Source organism: Leucoraja erinacea, chromosome 30 (assembly GCF_028641065.1).
Source record: "Leucoraja erinacea ecotype New England chromosome 30, Leri_hhj_1, whole genome shotgun sequence".
Taxonomy (NCBI): Eukaryota; Metazoa; Chordata; class Chondrichthyes; order Rajiformes; family Rajidae; genus Leucoraja; species Leucoraja erinaceus.
In genome coordinates, this window is record NC_073406.1 from 13,279,185 (window position 1) to 13,297,395 (window position 18,211).

The 18,211-nt window shown below is 41.2% G+C and overlaps 1 protein-coding gene and 1 pseudogene across 2 annotated transcripts in view; one reads left to right on the plus strand and one right to left on the minus strand.

Annotated features, from left to right (window-relative positions):
* Nucleotides 1–15: 15 nt before the first annotated feature.
* Nucleotides 16–121, plus strand: LOC129711781 (U2 spliceosomal RNA; annotated as a pseudogene).
* Nucleotides 122–7,228: 7,107 nt separating this feature from the next.
* epha8 (eph receptor A8) overlaps nucleotides 7,229–18,211 on the minus strand; it is a 263,478-nt gene continuing 252,495 nt past the window's right edge. For both annotated transcript variants that reach the window (XM_055659451.1, XM_055659450.1), the window contains exon 17: nucleotides 7,229–17,943. In XM_055659451.1, the coding sequence (XP_055515426.1) occupies nucleotides 17,829–17,943 (115 nt within the window). In that variant the 3' untranslated portion in view covers nucleotides 7,229–17,828. The remainder of the gene's footprint in view (nucleotides 17,944–18,211) is intronic.

The following is an 18,211-nucleotide window of genomic DNA, read 5'->3' on the forward strand; positions in this document are numbered from 1 at the left end:
TTTTTAGTTACAATAATCACTTCTGGGCCTTTTGGCTAAGATCAAGTGTAGTATCTGTTCTTATCAGTTTAATATCTGATTCATCCCTTATCTAGGGACCATATATTAAATAAAAACTATAGTAACTGTTGTCATCAGTTTGAATGTCTTATATGTCCCTTATCTAAGGACCATATAAGTAGGAGTGTCCAGAATTGAGGGCATTAGAGTGGGGTTGACCGGCTGCAACGACCGCAAGGGACCAGTACCGTCAGTATGGGGGTCGGTCCCAGGGGTCTAAGATAAAGGAGCAGCCAGGAGCGCTGAGAGCGTTGGAGCCGGGTTAAAGGAATAGATGGAAGCAGCTGTGCCAGTTATCCTCCACACCGGCCATATCCACTCCACGGAAGGAAGGACAAAACTGGAGAAGGAGGACCATGGAACAGCGGGCAGCCAGCAGCAGCCAGCGGCACTTGGATCATCCGTAGTGGGATCAGCTGTGCCCGATGTCGGCCCCGCACCGGCCAGATCCATGCGGCCGAGCGGTAAGGCTAGACACATATCAAACAAGGTAGTGGACTCAGAGGGTCCGACTTTGCATAATACCGCCGGCAACCAGCGCCGAGAGGGCTGGAGTGGAAGAAGCGGTGTATGGAGCCTTGCTCCAACGTGATAAAACCACAGCAGTACCTCTTTGAGGGCTGCACAATGCTTCTACCCCATCAGAGGGGAGCACTGTGGGTCAGTTCTGCGTTGACTTGCAAAAGGGGTCCGCAGAACAAAAGACAAGTGGGCAGCAGTTAAGCCCCACATGGGTACCCCGTGCGGGACCCTAGAGATCTCTAACTCTATAAAAAAGAGTAGGCAGGACCCTGATGGGCCAGAGCCTGGTAATACAGCGTCCCATGATCCTAACACAGCAGGGACTCTGCTGGACATGGTGGCTGATTACTTTAACCAAGTCAAACATGGGTAGACTTGGATCCAGGATGGCAATAGTATTACTATATGTCTGGCCACAAACGCCAACAAGAAAAATTTACAGACACTGGCCAGACATCTGCCACCTGGCAACGGTGAGGCATTACAGGTGCCCAGTGTAAACCAATGCATTTGGCAGCATATGGGGACGAACATCAGGAACCAGGACCTCAAGATCCAGAGAACCTTAAAGGGATTCACGGAAGGCATCATAGCATACACCCGCACCCTGGACTAAACGTAGGTAACCAAGACCATCAAGACGCACTAGCTCTGTTTAGTAATATGCAATATGACCTGAACTACACGTGGAAGGCGGCCATTCAGCCAGCACTAGGACCCCAAAATGCTACCATTTGCAAACAAAGAACCGTGGGTGGACAAAGCCAAGACACTGGGGCTCATCAAGGCCAGCGCAAGGGCCTATTTTGGGGCATGATACCAGCCACAGGCAAGGCCATAAAAAATGTGGCTCATACCAGTGGCAGTGCCAGAAATCAATATAACCCGCAGGATCCTTTTTTAGGGTATGGCCAGGGCGGCCACCCTGGAAGATGCGGAAGCCTCAACCTCCCACACAACCCCGAACAAGAGATATCAAACCAGAACCTCCTTTTCAAAAAACCAAGGAAATAACTCAACCACCGGTAACCATGGAGGTAGGTGGGTGGGGTTTATTCTGTTAAAATAGGGACCTACGATGGTAGGGGAGGTTGCAACACTACAGTTATGTATGGTATATAATCACTACAGATTCATATAATCTCAGCAGTATTCAGGGTTATCTGATAGGATTTACTCATCCCAATAACCACAGTACAACATACACCAGAAGGGCATTTTGTCCTTACATAAACCAAACAATCCAAAACCCACATGGTGCTACAAAAAATTGTACACAAAAGGTGTGATTGAGCATACTTTTCATGGAACATTAGAATTGTATCAAACATATTTATTAAATAAAATAGAGTAGGGTTGCAGGATTATCATTTGATTTTAACCCTAAACACATTTGTTCTAGATATTCATTTTAAGATGGATACTCTTATTATTGATAAAGACTTGGTGTCAGCTGCGGTTTTCTATATGGCAGGCATTGACTCAAAAGAGGAACTTTGGCAATATAGAGCTTACAAAAGGGGCAATCATCAGCCCCAATATTATTTACTAAAATTCTAAAACCAGCTTGGCATTGTTATGTAAACAAAGCCATAGGGTGATGTTTTCCCCCGTTCGGCCCCATCAATGGGGTACTAGGGAAAATTGAACTTCACTCGGCATCTGGAATTCTGAGAGTACCCGACTGGCCTACTAAATCATGGTATTCGGTCATACAGGGGATGGTGTTAGAACCATGTTCCCTAATGTACATAGCCAAAAATTACTAATTTATCCAGTGACTGGAGGCAGTCATCCATGCCATAAGACTATGGATTTATTGATTGGTAGAGTCTAAAAGACCCACTACACGGCAGTGGGCTGTCAGACAGGACGATGAATCTCATCTCATCTGCACTAAGACTGTCAACACGGAAGCAGTACCTTGGACACATCAAGAATGGGGCATATACTGCTTGGACAACAACCTCGACCAACAGGCCAAGAATTTCTGGCCGTATTGGATTTTTAACAAGCCTCCATTATGATAATCGATGGGGCTACAGTGCCATCAATAGTGCCACAAGTGCACTCTCCAATTACCTATCACAAGGAACAGAGCGGCACGCGGTGGGAACGCACCCCTGGTAAGAAAACCAGGTACTCCGAAATCTGGGACGTGGGTGTCGTTTCTCAACATGCTGAGGAGCTTGTAGCTCATAACAGCGTTGTCACTTCAGTAACAGTCCAGGAAGATGGTTATGCTCATGGTGTTATTTACCGCACAACAAGTCCAGCCATTAAGCAAACTGAGCCTGGACTCCCTGATCATCTCACCGAGAAACTGGTGTTGTCATACAGGATTTAATAAAAGAAAACAGATCGGGTTCCTCGGGTCAAGTGTTTGAATTTATGGTACACCCATATGGCAAACGACTGTGTATAGCAAGACACATCTAACAATACATAGAATATACTAAGAACATTCGAGGTCAGAGAATGGAGTTGTTTATCTCTTACAAGAAACCGCATGAAAGGGTCACGACTCAAACTATATCAAGGTGGCTCAAATAGGTCCTAAAAATGGCAGAAATAGACACTAATGTTTTAACTCTCATTCCACCAGGGCTGCAGCAACATCCGCAGCAAAAATTGTACAGGTACCCACAGACCAAATCCTCAGAATGGCAGGATGGTCATTCAAAAAGGGTTTTCCACAGGTTTTATAATAAACCAGTTATTTTTTGGAGCCATCATTGTATTAAGAAAACATTTTATGTTCAACAAAATAATTTGCCCGAAAGGTTACAGGGCTATGATTCTCAAATTTTAAAAAATGTTATATATTTTTTCGTTATACCACACAACTCTTTGTATAATTGTGTTTTAAAATTACTAATGATGCTCTCTCCCAATACCCAAGGCAGTTTGTGAAGCATGGACTCGTTTCCACGGCATGAGGTCACAGAGCTTTGAAATCTTCACGAAGTCACTCACGTGACTCCGAAGTAAAATAGTAAGATTAAACGAGAACTTACCAGTTTGAAGTTTGATCTGTATTTTATGAGGAGTTACGATGAGGGATTTCGTGCCCTCCGCTCCCACCCTCTTATGATCATATCAAAAACTGGTATCTCTTTGGTAATCTTACTATGTTAGATCATTATAGGTTCCTGTGACCTCACACCGCTGCTTTGAAGTATGACACGCATGCGTGGAAGCGGGCTTCTTCACGAAATCCCTCATCGTAACTCCTCATAAAATACAGATCAAACTTCAAACTGGTAAGTTCTCGTTTAATCTTACTATTTTGTTAGACTGATAGAGAGAACCCAATAATTCAAATTGAGAAATGCAGAGATGATATAATTACAAACAGGATGTTTACCTTGGGTGAATTGGAGAAGTGAAAAGCATCAATACAAAATGAATATAAGTGAGACCAGGGATCAGAGACCTTACGCTGTAGCTTGATACACTACATTTAGGTATGTTGCAAAGCCTACCTGAAGCATCGCTGAAAATCTGTCCCAGCCCGTGTGCGCGATTTTGGCGCCGTTTAGAGGGGGGCGGGTTTAAAACGCGATTTTTCACTAGGCTGTTCAAATCGAGGATGTTCAGCGTAGTTAATTATTAACGAAAAATCACTGGAAGATTCCGTAGCTGGAGCTATTATTAGTTTTAAGGGCTTTCTATACTTGTTATAGTAGGTTAAAAATTAACCTCTAAACCCCCGACCGCCATCAACCGGCCGGATCTCATACAGGGGACAACGGAAGGTAGACTGTTTATTTTTACGTTAAAAAGGGCTTCTTAAGATCCCTTTATACAAAGTTTAATGTTAGGGGTAGCTAATTTTGGGCCCAGAATGCTTCAATCTATGATAACTGAAAATTTCATTCAGTTCTCTTAATTTTTAAGAAAGTTATGGGCTTTTGAATGTCCACAATCACAGCTTTTTTGTTATGTCCATAGAAAATCAATAGGGAACAAGATGCTAATTTCCGAGTATGAAAATGGCCATAACTTTTTAAATACTTGAGATACGAAAGTGAATTAGGTGTCAAATTAAACTTCTTTTTATGATTTATCTGATGGGATAAATTGCAGACTTGATTTTTAAAATCTCAAAATTTTGTAACATTGCTACTACATTGAACAGACTCAAAGTAAAACTAATTATTGTCAAAGTGTGTATGACCGTTGAGAAATATCTGGCCAATCATCTGTTTCAAAGCATGTTTGATAATTGATACAGGAACACTCAAATGCTCAGCGGAGTGCTTCATCTGTGATACGTCATGTTGAATGTGGTGCAGTGGACAATACAATCAAATGTGAGCACATCAAAATGAAAGCAGCTTTTTGCTTGATAATGTTCAGGGTGTAGTGATCTTTTACCTTGTGATTGAAATAGAGTCCGTTACTGTATGTTCATGTTCATAAGGGATAGCAGCAGAATTAGGCCATTCGATCCATCATGTCTACTCTGCCATTCAATCATGGCTGATCTACTTTTCCCTCTTAACCCCAATCTCCTTCCTTCTCCCCGTATAATCCCTGACACCCGTACTAATCTAGAATCTATCTATCTGTGCCGTAAAAATATCCATTGACTTGGCCTCCACAGCCTTCTGTGGCAATGAATTCCACAGATTCACCACCCTCTGACCAAAGAATTTCTGCCCGCCCTCACAGTCTTTTACCCCAGAGTGGAGGATTCTAAAACTACAGGGCATAGACTTAATGTTTAAGAAGGAACTGCAGATGCTGGAAAATCAATGGTAGACAAAAATGCTGGAGAAACTCAGCAGGTGAGGCAACGTTTCGGGCCAAAACCCTTCTTTAGACTGACAGACTTAAGGTGAGCGGGGAGAGATTTAAAGGGGAGCTCAGGGGTAACTTTTCACTCAAATGATCATCTGTATCTGGAATGAGCTGCCAGAGGAGGCTATAAAAGTGTTACTGCTTTTAAAAGTCACTTGAACAGATATATGTATAGGAATGGTTTAGAAGGATATGGGCCAAGCACAGGCAAATGGGATTATCCCAGTATGCCAACTTGGTGGTTTCGACAAGGTGGAGGGTTTCTGTGCTGTATAGCTCTGTGATTCTATGACACTATCATCATCCGTTGAACAAACTCTCCACATGTGAATCCTTTGTTTTTTCCAGCAACGGTGTCCACCTCAACTTGACACCTGCACTGAAGGCACATTCTTCATCACAGGGAACATGGGGTCCAATGGGAGTTAGCTGGTGAACACAGACCCCAGGAGAATTTCTAATGCAGGTGGAACATTTTTAACACAGCACAAGGACAATTCGTACAGAACATTTCCTCGGGAGAGCTAATAAATTGGGTCAGCCTCGGAAGTCATCAGAGAATAAGTTATTCTTGAGCTAGTCATTTCCCACCTATTGCTGAAGTGCAAAGGGTAGTCAAAAGTTATACTAGTCAATGTTTCAAATATGAACTACTCTCTGCATAAAACCTATCCCTCAAATCGCCTTTAAAACTCCTTCCTCTTGGCTTAAAACAATACCGCTGCAACAGGAGAAATTCTGACTACCTACTCTATGTATGCCCCTCATAATCTTGTCTACCTTCATCAGGTAACCCCTCAGATGTCCAGCAGACCTTCCAGGTGAGACAGAGGTTCACTTGCAAATCCACTAACCTCATTTACTGCATCTGGTCTTCCTGATGTGGCCTCCTGTACATCGGCGAGATCAAGCATAGACTCCGCAACTATTTCACTGAATGTTTGTGCTCGGTCCACCAAGGCCTAGTAAGATCTCCCAGTTGCTACATTCTCCCTGGGACCGCGTGGGTTTTCTCTGGGTGCTCAGTCTTCCCCCCACACTCCAAGCACATGCAGGTTTGCAGGTTAATTGGGTTCAGTAAAGACTTGTAAATTACCTCTAGTCCGTAGGATCGTGCTAGAGTCCCTGGAAGCCACGGCATTGTTGGGCAGTGGGGTCTGTTTCCACACTGTATCTCTAAACTAAATGTTGTCTAACCAATGGTTTCCACAGTTGTATCATAAACACCCTGCTCTTTAATTCTATGCCTTGTCCAATAAAACAAGTGAGTTGCATGCATTCTTACATAATTATCTACAGTGCCAATGCATGCACACATTCCTAGACAGGTGCACCAAAGTCCCTCTGTTCATGAATAACTGTTAAGAATCCTATCATTAATTGCCTATATCCTACCTATATTAGTCTTTTCAAAATGCATCACCTCACAGTTTTCAGGATTAAACTTTTGCGATCAGATTGCTCTTCCAAAAAAATCACTCCGAACAGAATGGGTTAATTTACCTACTGTACGATTCCATGTTTGAATGAAATTGGTTTCAGGAAATAAAGTTTCATTTCTTTGATGGTAAAAAATATACCCAAGAAAGAAATTCAGAAGGCCAAGAATCTTGTTGAGAGAGCAAAGCTTACATTATACAAGAGGCAGTGGCTGAAAACTGACAAGAGATATATTTGTATATCTTTCTGGAAACAAGATGGCATGTTACTATTAAATCTCCAATCATTTCTCAGTACCAATTCTGTGCGACAAATAGGAACCATTGACAATTTATATACCAATTGGAGCCATAACGTTGGAACTTGGTTCCATCAGTAAGAATTCCAGGCAAGCCATCTCCAGAATAATGCCACATTTATTAAGAACGGAAAGCAAAATAAATAAAAGACAACCTAAAGCAGCAAAGAAACAGTTAAAATGCAAGTGCAAATATCCCTCTTGTACACAGCAACAGCAACACAGAAAGCACAAAGAAATCTTTGGTTTGTAATCGACAGTTCTGTACAGTAAATAGTCCCAAATCTTAGCATTTACATTGGCATTTTTCATAAATAAAGTAGAAAAATAGATCAAAGCACGAAGAGGTCATGTACTTTAAAGATTTAAGAAAAAAAGGCAGAGTTTTTTTTGTAAAGTTTTTTTATCTGAACAAAAGCCAAACTTTAAAAATAATAACACATTATATTTGCTTACACATCTTCCATGGGAAGAGATCAAAGGCATAATTTGAGCATCATATCATTGAACAATAGAATAACTTGGTTGTTTCTCCTTCTATGTCAGACACAGAAATATCTCCACAATCCTTATTGCTTTGTTTTGAACTCCAGGTGCCCTGCAGCAGAGGAATTATTAAACCAGGGTGGAGGAATTAGTAACTGACTGTGATCTACCTGAAAGCTTTACAATGCGTGACTGTTATCTAGGCAGATAGCTGCGTGTTCACATCCAAAATATAAGTATGCGTTGCCTTGACAAATATTTCCCAAGTGATTAAAAGTCCATGTAGAATCCATTCATCTGGACGGATTTTCAGCATCTAAGCAAAACCACATTCAAACCCATTCAAAATCAACAGGCATTCAATAACTTTGTTTAATTTAAGGTGGAAAGTTTACTTCTAAAATTACATAAAGGAAGATCATTGCAACAATAGTTCAAACACTCGGATTGTGCCAATAAATAGAAGATATCTGGTGGTCAGTACGGCTGTGGATTGTATCAGGTAAATTCATACCTGTAACTAACTTCCAGGTAATGTTAGTTGATGGGTGCAACATTTCATCAAACTGCTGCTTTATTAATACATGAAGTATCAATGCTTATATTTTTAACACTTAGGCATGAGAGATGTAGATTGGTAAAAGTTAACATAGCAGAATGCATGGGCTATTACTAACCCCACATAGGAAGGATAACCTGTTTCCATCAGTATTAATCCACATCAGTAACACATGGGCAGTCCCGTGAATATTCCTTTTAACGCTGTCCTGGCTTGAAGACAATTTTTAATTTTAAAATTCCCTATTCTCTCCAAATGCCACATGGTATTCGGATTGAATCAGATTGGTTAGCCTATCCCTGAATGAGTAAAGTTAATTCAATAGAACTCCAATAGTAAGGAGGCAGTGAATTTACCATTTGATGAATCTTCTCCGACTAAGATTTTAAGCCCCCATTCACCAGATATAGCATTCCCTCTGCTCTGCCCTGGAGGGAGGTTGAAGGGTGGAGAGCTGGGGGAAGGGATGGAGGGGTGGAATGGCTTCGGTAAGGGAAGGATGGCGAGGAGAGAACTAATTTGGGATTCTTCATCTTCTGCTATAGTCAGTGGATAACAAGATTTCCAAATCACTCTCAAGTTGGAATTTTCAGCAGGCATTGCAATATGGCAATTTTTGATATGATCTAAGTTACGAATGCTAAGATATTTCATTTGCTAATAAAATTCATATCAATCTTCTCCTATCTGAACATTATAATTTGAGGGGGAAAAAAAACTCCTATATTTACAAAAATACAGTAAAAACTCCAAATACATTGCACCAGAGAACACATCCAACAAGGACACTGACTGACCAGTCACTTAAGTGGTGAGGTTTATGTGCAAACCTTCTGTACATACAACCTCCATCAGTTAATCAACCGTTCTGTTTCGTCGGCTTCAGCTGTTCAGTAATTTAAAATGCAATAGATCAGATGCAAACATGAAACTACAGCATTGAGCTTTACTCAGTAGCTGTGTTATACAGTCCCAACACATTGCATCATTCCCTATTGTAATCAGTTGGCAAACTCTTTCCCCACTTTTAAAACTAGTATTTTTTGACTGACTGCACTTGATGAACAGCCTTTTAAAATTGTTGAGTGCCTTCCCGTCATTTTGCGATCAGTGTCTATTGACTACAGACAAAGCACTATTAAGATTTATAGATCTATACTGAGGAACAATGCCAGCTGTCTATAAAGTCTATAAAGGTCACTAAATACCTGCTGTAATCCTTAGCCCACATCGAATTTTGTTACGGACAGACAATGCCTCATTAGCACCACATACCATTCCATTTCAAGAGAGAACATTTCATCCTCGTAGCTATCAATCAGCCTTGGCAAAAAATTGATTAACGCTTCAAACATTGTCCCTGCTTACACACAAAGTGTGGTGGGTGTATGGAACAAGCTGCCAGAGGGAGTAGTTGAGGCTGGGATGATACCAATGTTTAACAAACAGTTATAGGTAGGTAATGGATAGGACAGGTTCGGAGAGAAATAGACCAAATGCAGGCAGGTGGGGTTAGTGTAGCTGGGATATGATGGCTGGTGTGGGCAAGTTAGGCCTGTTTCCACGCTGTATCACTCTATGACGAGAGTTGAGCCTCTCTCATTTCCCCCCTTAAAGGGGATTTTAAAAGATCCACTTAAAAAATATGTGTGCCATAAAAAGGAGTTGTGTCTGGACAAGCTCCCTCTCATCGGAAAAGCTAATGACATTTCAGTATCCTTCTTCTCCTTGGTACTTAAGCCACCGCATCTCAATGCATGATGCCAGCAGAAGGAAGCACAGTGCAATAGCACCAAATCTTTCAAGAGGACTTGGAGAAAGGTCAACCAAATAAACCCTCTGAATCCTCATTGTATCCATTATTCACAAAGGTCTGTTTTATTGCATTACTTATTGCTCAGTCCTTGCTATTCTATGCATAGCAAAAATTCCAAAGCAAATTATAATTAACATAATCGGTCAATTGTAACCCCTCCAGTATAGAATATAATTAGCTTCACTTAATAAGACTAAGAGCTTGTTGAGCTTTATGTAAGAAAAAGTGAAGAGCATGCATTTATACAAAAACTGTCCATGTCTTTGTGATGTCTGGGTGGCACGGTGGTAGAGTTGCTGCCTTACAGTGCGGAGGACCCAGGTTCGATCCTGCCTATGGGTGCCGTCTGTATGGAATTTGCATGTTCTCACCGTGACCTGCGTGGGTTTTCTCCGGGATCTCTGGTTTCCCCCCCCACACTCCAAAGACATACGTAGTGTGTGGGGATCGCTGGTTGGCGCGGACTGAGTGGGCCGGACTGAATCTCTAAACAAAACTACAAACTAAAACTAAAGAAAAGATTAGGTGCTTCAGTTACTTCTGTGGAGAGAATCATCAAACAGATGTTATCCCTCTGTCTGTATTCATTTTATAATTTATTAACTGCAAGGGCTTCACTGCTCAGTGACCAAACTGTCTTCAGTTAATACACAATGTCTAATAAAATGTACGAAATAGGTATTAATTAAGTCATGCAGGCTATACATTGGGTGACATTTTCACTCCCACTATCTTTTTTATCATAGAGTTATAATTGCTGTAAAACCTTATTACCCATGAGACTGTGTATACTACACATTGCTGCTAATTGCCTTTACACATGCAAATCTGGTTTTTGAATGAGAAACAGATTCTGCTCGCATAGCAATTAAAAGTAGTATAACTATCACAACGCAATAATCCAGTCAGGAGGGTCGGGAAATGAAATGAGGAGACTGGTGAAGTAAAAAATGCCACCCTGAACCAATGGAACACAAAGTTTTGATCAATTCACCAGCCTTCAGGAGAGTGGGTGTTGGGTTGAAAATGGTGGCATGTTGGCAGTGGAGAATGTAACATGGTTGACAGGCTGACATTGATTTACGGTAAGACAGACACAAAATGCTGGAGTAACTCAGCGGGTCGAGCATCTCTGGGGAAAAGAGTAGGTGACGTTTTAGGTCGAGACCCTTCTTCAGGCTGAGAGTCAGAAGAGAGGGAAACTAGAGGTGTGAAAGGTACAGGACAAATCACAGCCGGCACTGATGCCACTGTGGAAGAGGTGTTAATGAAGGGATACACACAGCAAAATTAGCAAGATGACCAGGGTGGGGGAGGGTCGGAGAGAGAGATAATGCAAGGGCTACTATGGAAGTTAATAATGATTTAAAAATACAAAATGGATTCCGAAGAAACTAAGATAGGCTTTCACCGTCTTCTATTAAATTGCAAAGCGTTCAAAAATGCACTAAGCTTTGCTTTCAGTACACTAACAAAGCTAGCCCACTGTTGATGTTCCCTTTCCAATAACATAAGCGAGATAATAAGCTCAGCTTCACGAATGTCTCCTCTACAATGTAAACATTGAGAGAGAATTCAGACTATAAGATTATATTGTGCGTCATATGTAGAAAAAAACAAAATGCTTCTGCAGAAATATAACCTTCTCATATAACCATATATGGCTAACCCTTCCTCTGTCAGAAGAACCTGTCAATCTTCTTATGCTGTCAATCTTAAGGATCTGTCAATCTTAAGAAGCAAGAGGCTGTGCTATGATCTGCAGATAAGGTATTGCTGAATCGTTGGTTATTGGAGTATATAGATGTCATTAGATCACTGCCCCTTTGTGTGGGGATGAGAACTCTGTATAGTCTGTAATCTGCATACTGTTAAGAGTTTTACCACACACCCCCAGCGAAATAAAGGTATCACTGATCATTGATTTTATTTGCGTTTCTGTCTGTTTGAGCATATTTGGGCCATAACACTACTTGAAATTAGAGAAATCAATATTCATACCGCTGGGTTGTAAGTTGCCCGAGCGAAATATGAGGTACACAGTATGTGTGACCAGAATTAACTTCTCTACCTGGGCTGTCTGGATTTTGTGAGATATTGAATAATATGTGACACCAAATCACGGCTTTTTTTTAAAATCCCTGTCCCAACCAACTACAATGGAAATAAAAAGCTAGGAGAGAAGAAAAAGAAAAAAACAAAATACTTAAACTCAAATTTTACTCCATGTAACAATCTGCTCCCTTGCAACAATCCAACATTTCCACCGTTTTATATTATTATTTGGAATGGGTATCCTAACACCATTTGTGGAATTAATGTGCTCCATGATTGTTAAAGGATTCAAATATGGTAGTCAATTCAATGGAAGACCTTTCTTCAGACTGAAGAAGGTCTGAAGAAGGGACTCGACCCGAAACGTTACCTATTCCTTCGCTCCCTAGATGCTGCCTCACCCTCTGAGTTTCTCCAGCATTTTTGTCCACCTTCAATTTCTCCAGCATCTGCAGTTCTTTCTTAAAGAATGGAAGACTTTGAATAGTCATCGTCTGAACCCATTAACTCCCTCTCTCTCTCTGCAGAGTTTGTCTGGCCTGCTGAGTGTATCCAGTGCTTCCTATTTCAATTGAAATAAGTAAGTTAACAAAGGATTTCCCCCCCCATTCTCTGGTCACTGTGGATCAGCCTGATGGTCCCACGCCATTCAATGACCAATTTCAATGAAATTGTTTTTAAAAAAAATCAAATTCTGAGCCAAGAGCTGTCATCAGCATGCCCAATATTAACATTGGATGTTGATGGTTATGCTCAGGTTTAGTGTTGAATGCTATGTGACACTTTGTTTCCACAGTGTTATGAAGTGGCCATTCAGTCTGGGTCAGCAGCCATTTGTATGTCTTGCATTAATTGAATAAAATTCAATTTGGATGAGTAACATGTCACACACACACTCAGTTTGGCGTTTTCATACAATGCAGGACGCAGTGTAACATATTCATGGAAACCACAAATCCAATAAGAAATGTTTAACTTCAGAGTTTGTAGAAAATACTGAGATTTTCATGAACTTGAGCTGTGGGGTGACCCTAGCTGTCAAGTTTATTCAACATCAAAACTCAATTAGATCCCTGTTGGATCCAACTTTTTAAAGCATATGTTATTTGAAGCTGTTCAGCATGATAGTCTATCCATTGCTGCTGTGAATCTTAATAAGCAGAATATTAATAGCACTCCTCCGCGTCAATAAACGTATAATTTGATAAAAACAGAAGTCGTTTAACCGTTTAGCATCCCACAACCAAGGGGTTTGAAACCACAACCACTGGCAAATAAATACTTAACAGACTTCTCAGAAACGACTCTCCCCCGCTGATTCAGAGGAAGGGCTATGCCAATTAAATTGCACTCCATATTGGATTATTTATTCAGCCAAAGTGGAAGAGAGAGAAGTATGAGGCAAATGTGCAAAATAAGTTAGCCTGCTAGTATTGTAAGATCATGTGATAGCAGAATGAGGCCATTCGGCCCATCAAGTCTACACCATTCAATCAAAGCTGATCTATCTCTCCCTCCAAACCCTATTCTCCTGCCTTCTCTCCGTAACCCCTGTATCCCGTACTAATGAAGAATCTATCTATCTCTGCCCTAAATATACCCACTGACTTGGCCTCCACAGCCTTTCTGTGGCAAAGAATTCCACAGATTCACCATCCTCTGACTAAAGAAATTCCTCCTCATCTCCTTCCTAAAAGAACGTCCTTTAATTCTGAGGCAACAAACTCTAGTCCAAGACTCTTCCACTAGTGGAAACATCCTCTCCACTGCCACTATTCAAGCACTAGCCACTCTATCATATGGTGTGTAACCTCCTGTCACTTTTAATGACCTGCCTTAGCTGAGGTGAATTTCTGAATTCTTAGCCCATTATTATGCTGTAATAACTCAGGGCAGGATAGCAATGCTCATTATCCCCCCCCCCCCCTATTTGATTTAGGTGCAATACCAAGGGGACCTGGAGGTGAGTACACATCATGGACAGTGAGAGATGTGGATCACAACAAAACTGCTGATGCTGCAAATCCAAAATGAAAATAAAAATAGAAAATGCTGGAAACACTCAGTGGGTCAGATGGCATCTGCGGTAAGAGAAACTGATAACAGTTTGGGTTTGCGATCCTTCTGCAGAAACAGTGAAGAGAGAAAACAAATGAGTTTTCAGTGGCTGAGATGTTCGGGGAGAGATACTGTAGGTAGAACAAACACAGTGTTTTTGATCGGGTGAGACCACATGACTGAATTGGAGGTTATGATCATATCAAGCCTCATTTTGCAATGTGTTGCCAATGGTAAGACTGAGTGACATGCTCTGCAGGCAACACTATACTATTAGAGAGAGAAAAAGCAGAGATAAGCACTGACACGCAGAGATGGCTAGTTCTAGAAAGAGAAGGAGCAAGTTACCCAAAATTGGATTTATTCTTTCTTCCCATTTTGATTTGTCTGGCCATGTCCCACGGTTTTATCATTAGCAACAATACGCAGGCAAAGACGCCTAATCTGCCACTTAACTGCCGCATTAACTCATTAGGTCTCATTCTGTCAATGATATTCCTTGTGACCAATCCATCTGTCCCTAACTTTCTCGACAACTGAACATTCATTAATTTTCTCCCTTTCCAGATCCGAAAGAAGGTTCTGAATCCGGGAAGTTTATTATCCACAGTTGCTGCCTGACCTGCTGAATAATTTCAGCATTTTCTGATTATATTCTGCTGGAAATGGGGATGGAGAAAATGTATAAAGTATGGGGCTTGCAGCATCCCAAGCTAACGTCACTGTTCATATGGACCCACTGGCGATCAGCATTTTATTTATACTAATTATTGCCTTATATTGTCACATAATATATTGATATCAATTGAAGCAATCTCTACAATCTCCAAAAGGAGCATTTGTGGTTTCAAATATCTATAGAAAACAGAGAGAATAATATCACTAACATTAATTACATCTAAGACCCTTTCTTAGTTTGGAACTCCAGCAAAACACCCTTATGCCCCTGTCCCACTTAGGAAACCTGAACGGAAACCTCTGGAGACTTTGCGCCCCACCCAAGATTTCCGTGCGGTTCTCGGAGGTTTTTGTCAGTCTCCCTACCTGCTTCCACTACCTGCAACCTCCGGCAACCACCTGAAACCTTGGGTGGGGCGCAAAGTCTCCAGAGATTTCCATTCAGGTGTCCTAAGTGGGTCAGGGGCTAGAACCTGGGCAGTCAGCAGCGACCACTGCGATTCCAGAGAGGTCTTTAGAAGTTGGTTAGAAATCTCCAGTACAGACCATGAACTCCACAGCAAAACTCCACAGAACGTTGAATGACTCACAGAGACTGGCATATCAATCCAAGTCTTCAGAACTGAGAGTGACTGAGCATAAATTGCCCATCGGGATCCCACTGATCATGGAACACTGGAGGTTGACACTTGGAAGATGTCTCCTTAAACTGAGTCAGTTCCTTGTTTGACCGAGGTTCTGTCTATGAAAATATAGTTCTCGGAGAAAATGAGATCTGGGATAATCAGAAACTTTATCATTTTTCAATTTTCTCTCAGGGCACTATGAAATGAAGAGATTGATGAAAATGGGCAGCGAGGCATGGAAGTATAAACACAGCGCAGCCTGTATGCCGACTAACAACCTTAACCTCGCAGCACGTTGTCAGGTCAAGATATTAATGGAGAAGCAACACATTTACCAAGTGTTGTTATCAAGTTTCAAACAGTTCATAAAATGTACTCATTAGATTATAGTATTCTACTTAAAAGTCCATATTTTACAAATTTATTCACTCTTGTGGTTAGATGCATTGTAGAGAAATAACTGTTAAATAACTGCAGGGTATAACACAACCTGAAGAAATACATGTGTGCAATGGTAACAATGCCCCTCTCTGCCTGCTGGTCAGAAGTTTTCTTTTACATTTCGCAAATTCTACTTTACAATAGCAACTATTGAAAGGTCCATGTCGTTGTGAGGTATGTGTAATGAGCTTGAAGTGAATATTGTAATTCATATAAGACCTTTTTCCATTGCTCTAGGAATCTCTCAAAGCATCACGTTCCAGCATAGGCCTTGGAAGAGGGGAATTATACCACTGGGCCATGCCTTTCTTTCAAATTCATATAGCATTTTACAAGCCAGGATCATATAAATTACAAATCTAATATCCTTTCTGTTCAGCAAACCTAAATTAACTCCATCATATGAAGAATAAAATTTAGATAAAGACATGTCTCCGTCGAACATTTGAGTCAATATACCCAATAAATATGCCTCTTCCTCTCGGTATTACTCCTTGCTTGCAGGTTTAACATTACAAAACCTTAAAGTTTCTTTTGAAACTCAAAATCCACTGCTCAGCTTCCAATATTGTATTCTATATGTCAAATTTCAGAGAAGGTTTGAGGTTAGAATTACATACTTCTCAGAATTACTTTGACACATTGGCTAAAGAAGGGTTTTGACCTGAAACGTCACTTATTCCTTCAACTCCATAGTTGCTGCCTCACCCGCTGAGTTTCTCCAGCATCCTTGTCTACCTTTGACACATTGGCTACTTACTGAAAGTACTTGGACATCAGTGATGAACTGGGTGGTCCGTGAGCTTATTTTGTCAATCAGTTTGAAAGGCCGGAATTAAACTCGCTGAAGTAACGACAACCCCTTTACAGTGGAAAAGGTCTGAAACTATCAAACTCTGTAACGCTCCTGATAATTCCATTCAGTCTCAGCACCTCTGCAGATGACTGGGCAAATACGCGGTGTAACGAGCACGGTTCCTCGCAAGGCCCAGAGATCATTTAGGATAAACTCTGTGGAATTTGATTCTGGAGCACTGATTCAGAGGAGCTGAAACCTGTCAAGCACAGAGTAGACTTTTACACCATTAAGCCTAACCTTGTGTCTTCTGGAGTCTAGAAGAGTGTAGTTATTTTATTTGGAGGTGAGGCTGCAATTTATAGACGGATACAATGTAATACATATGATTTACTGATAAGATGGACAGGCCTGATATACTTCCTCAGATCCTGATCCTGATTTCTGAGCAGGTCAAACTGTTTCCTGCCAGAATCGCAAACCTTAAAACTGCAACACCAGGCAAAAGAACAAACAGTAAATGATCTGCACAGTTCAAACTTTCATTCAGTGGATAATAAACAAGAAAATCTTTTTTTTTTTTTTGTAAGTTGACCATTTTTAAACCTTTGGCCCAACTCCTCATGTCCTAACATCCTTGGCAATGTTGCACGTTAAAATGGAGCTTTGCTGCAGAACTTTACAAAAAAGGTGGGCACCATCCTTGAAATTGAGTTCGATCCATGGGAAGTGACAGAGCCACCCTGTGGCACTTCCACAGTGGCTGGCAGTGTTAATCGGGCATTCGCTGTAGACCACTTTCTCAATGCAAGATCGTCTCTTCCTTACCGATGTTCCAACAAAGTACTTACTTTGTCCAGTTCTACGTCCACGCTCGCCCATGCCTGGTTATCTCTGGCTCAGTTTCATGCAGCAAAGAAGAGACAGGCCATGAACTCATCCAGGCATGGTTTGGCTCTAGAGAAACCCACCTACGTGAAGGAAGATCTTTATAACATGATTGGTAATGATGGTAGGATTTCCAAGATGTTCTGTCAGGAGGGAGGCAGGACCCATCTTTTGCTTTTGTAAATCCTTTATCTTTTGTATTAAAGGCAAGATTGCAACAGTTTGATGTGCAGCCATTTTGATTTCCATTGTGCCATTAGTCTTGAGTTACTGTACATTCTGTAATGACATATTTGTGGCTATACGTGTATACCAGGTCCATTTGCACACATCAGTTGTGTCCTCATGATCTGGATGCTGCTGAGAATCTTCTTCTGATGTCCCATTAATGTTATTCCAAGTCTTCGGACATCCCTGCGATTGAGGGTGGCAAAGACAAGAGGGAGAGAGGAAAGACAATGAAAGGTTTACACTCACAGTAGAGGGCTCAGAGTTCACAACCACTGTGAACCTTAATTACATCCAGACTCCATTAGATCCTTTAAGTGGAGTATCAAAACCAGTGTAAAAACTGCTGGACATCGTGTTCCAGTCAAAGAACAATTCTATTCATTGCCAAAGCCATCAGCAACACGTCCCAAATTTCCAAGGTGTAAGAGCACTGTAACAAAGCTCCTCCCAT